The sequence below is a fragment of the Cynara cardunculus genome, assembly GCF_001531365.2.
Source record: "Cynara cardunculus var. scolymus isolate 2C chromosome LG 11, CcrdV1, whole genome shotgun sequence".
Lineage (NCBI taxonomy): Eukaryota > Viridiplantae > Streptophyta > Magnoliopsida > Asterales > Asteraceae > Cynara > Cynara cardunculus.
Window position 1 is genome coordinate 5,356,731 of NC_037538.1, and position 9,485 is coordinate 5,366,215.

General features: G+C 35.9%; 1 protein-coding gene across 1 annotated transcript in view; it reads left to right on the forward strand.

The window, feature by feature from the left end:
• The window catches only part of LOC112520996 (protein RRP6-like 1), a 13,922-nt gene extending 7,481 nt beyond the window's left edge, over nt 1–6,441 (forward strand). The window contains 15 exon segments of the mRNA XM_025129618.1: nt 1,019–1,192; nt 1,318–1,491; nt 1,717–1,872; nt 2,240–2,398; nt 2,473–2,556; nt 2,637–2,716; nt 3,016–3,066; nt 3,193–3,298; nt 3,500–3,582; nt 3,716–3,761; nt 4,295–4,382; nt 4,500–4,669; nt 5,118–5,357; nt 5,448–5,558; nt 6,033–6,441. Coding sequence (XP_024985386.1) covers nt 1,019–1,192; nt 1,318–1,491; nt 1,717–1,872; nt 2,240–2,398; nt 2,473–2,556; nt 2,637–2,716; nt 3,016–3,066; nt 3,193–3,298; nt 3,500–3,582; nt 3,716–3,761; nt 4,295–4,382; nt 4,500–4,669; nt 5,118–5,357; nt 5,448–5,558; nt 6,033–6,422 — 2,112 coding nt within the window. The 3' untranslated portion in view covers nt 6,423–6,441.
• The last annotated feature ends 3,044 nt before the right edge of the window (nt 6,442–9,485 follow it).

Consider the following 9,485-nt stretch of genomic DNA (forward strand, 5'->3'; position numbering starts at 1 on the left):
TATTTTGGCAAAACCTCTAAAATGTGGTTATTTTGTGGCAAAGGGTTGTGTAAACCGGTTATTTTTATAAATTTCCCTTATAATTATTGTTGTTTTGGTCCCTATAATTTCCAATTCTTTAATGTTTAGGTCTGTGTGAATTAATCTACGGATAAAAATAACAATAAATTATAAACTACAAGGATGAAAATCGTAATTTTTAAAACCACAGAACAAAAATCATAATTATTAACAAACCATAGGAACGAAAATGGTAATTTACCCATTAAAATATTAAATAATTTTTACTAATAAACAAAAAAAAAAGATTTTTATTTTAAAAAAAACTTGAGATAAATGTCGTAATTTTTAGGGTTTTGTTGCAATTTTTCCTTTTTACATAAGTTGCAGATACGAAATTGTTAGGGATGTTTACTGTTGAATTTAAACGGTTTAGCTTCTTAAACCACAAACCAAAATGTAACAGTGGTGTCGGAAAATTTTCAAATTGAGCGGTTTGGAAGCAAGTGATCAAACCGGTCAAATAAAACCATAAAAAGACGGTCTGGCCTAGGCATAAAAGTTGAGTCTACATCATGAAACTAAATATAATTAATACACATGTATGTTGGCGGTCGATTATGTCCAAACCGGTCAAGAAAATGTTCAAATTGCAGACCGGATCAAACGGTTTGTTTATTTTTCAGACTGAACCAGATCGTTAGACCGTTAAAACCGACAAAAACGATCCGATTTAACTTGATTCGACCGGTTTAAACAGTTAAATCATTTTTTAAAACACCCGTGTAAATTGTCATGTACATTGTACCATTTTTTGCACACACGTATTCACACTTCCTACGGTGCACATATCACAAGTCTTTGGGAAAACACACATTCTTCATCTATAAAGATCTCAAAACCCTCTTTTCTCTTTCAACTGCGTAGTTGAAACAGATGTTTACCATCAAGACTTCTTTCTCTCTATCTGTTATGGATCCATCATTACCTCAAGAACCCCAAACCCTGAAATCATCAGTTGCTTATTTCATTAAGACAAAATTCTCTTAACTCTTCAATGGCAATGCTTTCTGGGTGTTCAAGAGACGTTTCATACAGCCAAAATTTCCATTCCTACTTCAATTATGAAGAATCCAAAAACCCGATTCAAGAAATCTTTGAAAAGCCCCAATTGATTCTTGAATCAATTGGGGTATCAGCTGAGAAATTATGTGAAAGAACAGAGACTAATGAGTCTAACTGATGATGATGCATTTCAGTTGGTTAGTGTAATCTTTGTAACATGAGAGCTAATTCTGCATGCACCTGTGAAGGTAGTTTGCAGGGGGTGAAAAAGCAATGGGGAGTGAAAGGGCAAAGGTGTCTTTTCACCTAGCTTCAATTCCAAGGCCACAGGATGTGTATAGGATTATGGTGAACAATGTGAATAAGCCCTTTGAGCATGTCTGGTTGCCAATAAGTGAGGATGGATCCAGGTTCATACACCCACTGGTTAGTTTTCTTCTTTCTTTTATATCAAATGTCATGTTTTTGCTTGTTTTATATCATCATTTGATTGTTATTTATGATTATTAGTAGAAGCTAAGTCACATTATTTTGTGAGATGGGCACAGAAAATGGAGAACTAATGAAAATGATGTAAACGAAAAATGTTCGATATCTTGAAAATGTTATTCTTCCTGTTTCTTTATTATCTGACAACGAAATCTCTTATAGGAGAGGTTTTCAGTTTAGAACTTCGTTGATCAAAACACAAGGGATATCAAGCCTGTAATGCCGCCACCGGTTGAATCTACACCGTTCAAGCTTGTGGAAGAAGTAAAAGATTTGAAGGAGCTCGCTGCAAAGTTGCAGGATGCCAGTGAATTTGCAGTACTGTACTCTGCTTTCAATCTTCTGGTTTGACTTTTGAGAGTCAAACAAACTATTTTTCAACTTAAAAATCAACGTAAATTTGTATACTTTTTGTTATGAAATCATAACCACATTAAGCCATTTAAGAAAGATACAAACTAACCAAAAAACAGTGTTCAAAATCTTAAAAGAATTTATATGAATTTTGAATGTGAAGTATATAATGTTTGACATAACCACAATGGTGGTGTCAGATTGATTTGAGGTTTGGGCTCACAAAGCAGGTGGTTGTCCTGGAATTAGTCAGCTCGCATAGCGGGTTGGATATCCGGGTTAATCAAAAAAATGTTTGACATTATCATTTAATGTTTTTGTTTTTGTTTAGATCGATTTGGAGCACAACCAGTATCGATCATTCCAAGGTTTGACGTGTCTGATGCAAATATCTACGAGAACCGAAGACTTCATTGTCGATACGCTCAAACTTCGGGTTCATATCGGTCCATATCTGCGCGAGATTTTTAAGGATCCTACCAAGAAAAAGGTAAGCCTTCTTCATAGAAAATGTGACTCATTTTATACCAAATGTTCACTCGTTATAACGATATAATCTATCAGGTTATGCACGGAGCGGATAAGGATATCTTGTGGCTGCAACGAGACTTCGGCATATATGTTTGCAATATGTTTGATACTGGACAGGTATATTTCTCAACTCTAATTTTCGGCTGGAACACATTATATTTTGATCACTTGACGTGTTATGAATTCTGAAATCTTAGGCCTCGCGGGTGTTGAATTTGGAGAGAAATTCTCTCGAGTTTCTGTTGCTGCATTTCTGCGGGGTTTCTGCGAATAAAGAGTACGTATCATCCCTCTCTTGAACAGAACATGGTAGTAGTAATGGTGGTGAGTATGGCCATGTGGGTAGTAGTCTGAAGGCAGTGGTGGAGGAATGTGGTGGTGCTGTGGTGGCACTGTGGTGGCTGTTTTTGTTATGGTAGAATGTATTGATTGTGGGTCATCCGGGAGGGTCGTGGTTGCGGTGGTTGTGTTCTCCTTACACTCGAAAACCAGAAAATGATTTCCAAACGTGTCGTTATGTGAAAAAAGTAGTTGCTATTCGCTGCTTATAACTCTTTGATCGGGAAATTCTTGCAGATACCAAACCGCAGACTGGCGATTGCGCCCGCTGACTGATGAAATGCTGCGGTACAACACGCTCTATCATATCAACCCGTCATTCTTTCTTTTTTGTATCTGTAGCGGAGGCTAATAATGTTTACATAATCTCGTTTCGGGTATTTTCCAACATTTTTCTGGTTTTTATTTCGACAGATATGCAAGAGAAGACACACATTATCTTTTGCATATATATGATGTTATGAGAATAGCGTTGGGTTTCTCGTATCGGGATCTAGAGCATCCTGATGCACTTATCGACGTAAGCTCCACCAGTCAATTCTTGATGTATTTCATGAGGTTTTGTATGTTGTTCATGATTCAAGGCTATTTCAAGTAGCGTTTCAAAAAGCTAGCTGTTATTGCTAACCAAAAAGTTAGCTTATTGTTGCCAGATATGGCTGAAGTCATTGGAGACGACTCATATAAAGAGTTACGTTGTTCTGATTATTGTTGCTTTCAGGTATATCGGCGTAGCTACGATATATGTATGCAGCTGTATCAGAAAGACGTTCTCACTGAGTATTCGTATCTCAATATTTACGGGTATGTCGCTCATGGTTTCAAACTCGACTTGACTAGCAACAACACATTTTCTTGTTTTCGTTATTTTGTTTCACGGCATCTTGATTGATCAATTTATTTAGAAAATCTACTTATAGACAACACTCGATGTTAGGTTGCATGCCGCTGATTTCAACGGTCAACAACTTGCCATCGTTGCGGTAAGTCGCCATAGCGTGTTTTGCAAAGACTTTGTGTTCTTTGACATGAATATAAATCACTTGTCCCCAAACTCCATGACTACGCCAATCAATTCCTGACACATCATTACTTTATTTAATTCATCTTTTTATTCTCTTTTCAATAAAGTAATGACACTTGGAGTTTGGGGACAAGTGACTTGTATTCCTTTGACACACACATACACACATATAGGGTTGGGTTAAGGAAAACACAAAAAAAATGAGGAACACCCTAATAACCATTCATATGTCTGGTATACATATGTGCAAAAAAATAATTTGTCTGGTATGCACACGTGCATAGAAACTAGGAAACGTTTTCAATTACTTTTATGCATATGTGCATATCGGAAAATGGTTATTATGGTGCACTTCAATTTTCCATTTTTTGTGGTTTTCCCCTTAACCGAAGTCTATACATACATATATATATACATACATATATATATATACATACATATATATGGGAATCTCATATATGTTTGAACGGTTTGTTCGTAAATGGCATGCAGGGGCTTTGCGAATGGCGAGACATTGTCGCACGCGCAGAAGATGAAAGTACCGGATATGTATTGCCGAACAAAAGCTTAATCGAAATTGGTAGCTCGAATATAATCCTTTTTCCTGTGTTTTTCAGAAGTCGAATTCGAACTCTTTGTTACTGTTTATATCGCATTACTATGTGTTTCCCTGCCTTATTTTCTCTTATATATATAGCAAAGCATATGCCATTGACAACTGGGGATCTGCGTCGCCTGTTGAGATTCAAGCATCCTCACGTCGAACGCAACCTCGGTGCTGTTGTAAGCGTTATTCAGCATTCTATGCGGAATGCAGCTGCGTTTGAAAACATGGCCAACAAAATTAAGCAAGAACGCTTGCAAATGGTAAGCATCGAGCTTGCATTTTTCTTTTAACTTTATTTCGTAAACGTCATTTGCACCGCAACAAGATCGTTTTAATAAGACACTGTATCATGTCTAAATGATCTGATAGACTCTTGATTAGAAAAATGGCTAAAAAGCGAACTGGGTTGGAGAGATGGACCATTTTAGAATATTTTTCAAAATTATCCTCTAAAAAAAACTAATACGACAGTTTATTTCAAAAGTGTCATAAAAAACTTGTTAGGATGCCCAAATAGGCCAAAATATCCTATTGTATCCCCTTCATATAAGACTCACAATTGTTTGGTGCTAAAAACTTGAGTCCAATAAAACTGTCTATCAGGACATTTAGATATCTTTGACGTTGTATAAAGCCAATTCTGTTGTAGTGATAGTTGTTTCTAATTTACGATTTTGTGTTTTTACATTTTGGTTGGTGTTCATTCAGGACGCTATGCGAATGGCACAAAAAGCATTCGAAGAAGCTTCATTTTGGCCAAATGTCGCACCGGGAGCATATAGCTGCAGCCGAGGTGTTGCAAATCAATTCGAAAACGAAGTTGAAAACCTTCTTGCTAGAATCAACCGAAACCATCAACCGGAGGGTCCTTCTGTGCGTGGTGGTGGCCGCAGCAATTGGGATGTGCTGAACAGATCTGGGCTAATGAGCACACAACCGTTGAATTATGTATGTCATTGATGGCTTGTAATCTCGGCCCGCTTATGTGATGTAACGATAACATGCATAAAAGTAATGCAAGGATCTGTTTGTATGCAGGGTCCGGGACCAAGTGGTTGGGTTCAAACGGATCGAAGAAGTTGTGGGTTCGGGATTGGGACGTTGCCTGGAAATGCAGCAGGAAACAGGAAATTTGACCGCGGTAAAAAGGTAACGGATGCAGTTATCAGACTGAAATTAATTTGTAGGGATGTCAAATTCGTACCAAACAAAACCAGCCAATATGGATACCAACTGTACCAACTGGAAGCCCGTGAACGGGCCAACAGGGGATGTCGCGCTTAAACGCGCATGACTTTTGCTCCGCATCTCTGTTTTGGGCTCACGATTCGTCGATCCGAAGCTTAGGACGAGGAGCATGCCCTAGGTAGGACCCAATGAGGTCTATGGGATTTTTAGGCCTAAAAGCGTCATCTAACCTGTTTAGGTTTTTATGGTTAACCCATCAACTCTTTTCAAGCCCATTTGCTTTTGGACTCTTTTCGGGCTCTTTCTGAATTCGAGTTTGAGCCTATTGCAATGGTGCCATGCGGTTGTGATTCGAACCAAAAACCAAACCGGGACCGAACCCAGTTTTGTCAGAGTTCATGTTATAGTATTGACTCGGTTCGGTTTGTTTTACAGCCGATGGAGGAGACAAACTTCAAGCAGATCCATCCGTTTTCTTCTTCTACGAAAAAACCCAAGCCGTTGCATTCGGCCATGAACGAACCTGCTAATGCTCAAGAAACTCCAAACCGTGACGCACCCACTGCAACATCATCTAAGCTGGAGCACATAACGCTTTTGCAAAATTCCGGTCCCGTTACGGCTGAAGAGAAACGTGATAGGGAAGAGAACGTATCGGATCTATCATCGAGCTTCCAGAAGTTGCTACAGATGAAAGCGGAAAAACCGGAGGAAGGTGGTGGCAAGGGGTTGTCGGAGGTGGAGCGATTCGATCATGCAGCGGCTGGGAAAGAAGCGAATTTGGGAGAAAGCAATGAGGAGAAGAAGTGTGGCGGAGATGTCTAGTTCGGCGTGGCGGACAGGGGTTTCCGGCGACGGAGTGTAATCGTGAGCGAAACAAATATATTATAATAATTTAAAGATCAAAACTATGGATTTCTTATTAATAAGTTTGAAGTTGAAACAAATGACAAGTGATACTGACGAGACTTTTGGTAGATCTCCTTTCTATGGATGAATTTGGCATTTGGTACCAAATATAATAATTTAAAATACATGGGTTTTTCTGGTTTTAATCTTAAAATTCATTTGTTAGGGACCGTTTACTAAGTGCTTATCCGGTAAGTACTTATCGGGTAATTTTCCTCATCAGATGAATATGGCAAGGGCCAAAAGTCTTACCTGGTAATAGCGATGATAAGGATGGAAAGTCTTATCCGGTAAGTGAGGGTGACGACTCTTGCCCGGCTAAGCGCTTACCAGGTAAATTGTTGTATATGATACGTTTTGATGTACTATAATCTTACCCAATAAAATAAATTATAATGTTGACTCATAACGTTAAACACTTACCGGGTAAACATGTAGGTAAACGGGCCCTTACTCTTGTTTTTCATAGTAAAATGACAGGTTTGCCACTTATTCGGTGGAGCATAACGGTTGTTATATAGAGTGACCTAATGGTCTTGAGATGTGCATGTCACAACCGAAAACGAATCAAAAGCTGAAGTCATATTAAGTCGTGTGCTCTAGTATGGTGAAAGCCCTTTCCAAAACCGTGAGGTAAACCTCATATCTCTACCAGGCGTACTTAAGACAGGAGTGTCATGAACATCTTGAACTTTCTAAAAACGTATTGTGTGTTGTATTTGTGATGGATGAATGATTTGTTATAAATTTTACAAATATGATAGGCATTTTATGATTATTGCAACAAGATAAATGTTATATGTTTCTATGTTTGCATAATACCATGGTCTTAAGACACTCTGAAGGGGCGTTTGGTTGACATAACGGAGACAATTAACCAACATAGTGGTTGTCTGGTTGAGAGATGGGGTATATGATGGAATATCTTATCTGTTCGGGATTCAATTCCAGACGTCTATAACAATTGTGGTTATTGAGTTTATCATGATTGATGTCTTATTGTCATGATTTACAGTAATTAATTTGGACATGGTTTAAGACACCCTTTTAAAAAAGAAAAAAAAAACAATGGAAACAACCTTTCTGGATATTCCTCAATGTCCCAGGTATTCACGGAACGTGAGAAACAGATGATTTCCAGAAGAAATCGAAGAATTTCTTGGGAATCCTACAAGATTCGTTCGTTCTTTTTTCTCTGACAAATAGTTAGAACTTCATCTGGGTTCGAATTCTACTGAGAGGTTCACTAGAGATCGGTTGATACATTTTTATCCAAACAATTATCATAATATTGGATTTGCATCCCCTCAAATACGGAATATTATTTTAGGGATTTGAATTTTATAAAAAAAATTAATAAAATTAAAATTTCATTATTTATAAATAATTTTTATTAATTTTATTATAGGAAAATTGCACCAAAATGGAACCAACTGTCACCTGATTTCTATTTTAGGGAACCAACTTTCAAAATTGTCATTTAGGGGTCTTTATCAAACTTTTTGTTTATTTAAGGGTCTGGTTGACCTGTTGACCTGTTAATGCTGACATCATCCATATATTTTGCCAACTAAGATATTCCACGTCATATTAATTTTTTATTTTAAAATTAATATTCCACGTCATATTAATTTTTTATTTTAAAATTAATATTTCACGTCATATTAATTTTTTATTTTAAAATTAATATTCCACGTCATATTAATTTTTTATTTTAAAACTAATATTACACGTCATATTAATTTTAACTAGTATTCCACGTCATATTAATTTTTTTATTTTAAAACTAATATTCCACGTCATATTAATTTTTTTATTTTAAAACTAATATTCCACGTCATATTTAAAATTGCAAAATAGTTATAGAAAAATAACTAAACTTCGTTTTTTATTTTCAAAAATTATTGTAATAAAATCTATTTTTCATTTCAAATMTCGTTTTTTCAATAAAAATTCAGATATCAAATTAAAGATTTTTTCAAAAAAAAAAAATCCAAATTGCCAAATAAAAATTGCTTTTTACTAATGCAATAAAAAATTAATTTAATAGAAAAAATTAATTGATGCAATAAAAATAAATATCAAATTCAAGATTTTTATATCCAACCAATCTGTATCAATTTTAAAGTTTAAATCAAATTTAGCAAATCAAACCAAAATAAAAGTTTGTTCATAACGTTCAAATCATCAAGATTAGAATGAAGTCGATAACAAGACATTGTTACAAAAAAAAATGGTTGAAAATCTTCAATCTTCGACTGCTTGAATCATCCTTATCAAAGTTAACCATCAACCGTAAATTATGGAACTGATCGAACTTTATCARGTAGTGTACATCACCTATATCAACTTGCCCTATGTAAACATATGCAAGTTAGTGCAAATATGTAAGTTATATGCAAATATGCAAACAAAGTGTGATTATACATATTGAAAATACCTTCCCCAGTAGTAATTGGTATACTCGTCTCAAAATTAACCTGTGAAATCTRCAAAATAAACATACTTCTAGCTTCAATATTTGATTCATTCAAACACAACGTGAATCACAATTATTATACTTACTCCTATAATCGTATCTCGTGAACTCRTACTTCTTGAACCCCTACCTCTTGAATCCCTTCCTCTTTATATATCATGTATTCTTTTCTAAGAATTTAATTTTTTGAAATATCCTTTTGTACTTGATTAGGCTTTATGGCAACCCACTACATAATCCTTCTTTAATGGCATTGGGRGTGTTGTCAAATGGTTTGACAAACAGTTTAGAACTGTTGTCAGTTGGATCCTGTATTATGATCTGCTACTATGCTAATAATAAACTAATACAGCTTCTTGCGAAGTACCAACGAAATTTTTAAAATTAATTAAAAGAACAACCACGAAAATACAGATTATGCCTCACAGCTTCAACAAGATGGTGGGAACCTCTTTACTCTTGGAACAAGAACCAGGAAACAAATTAAAGAACACAAGTGT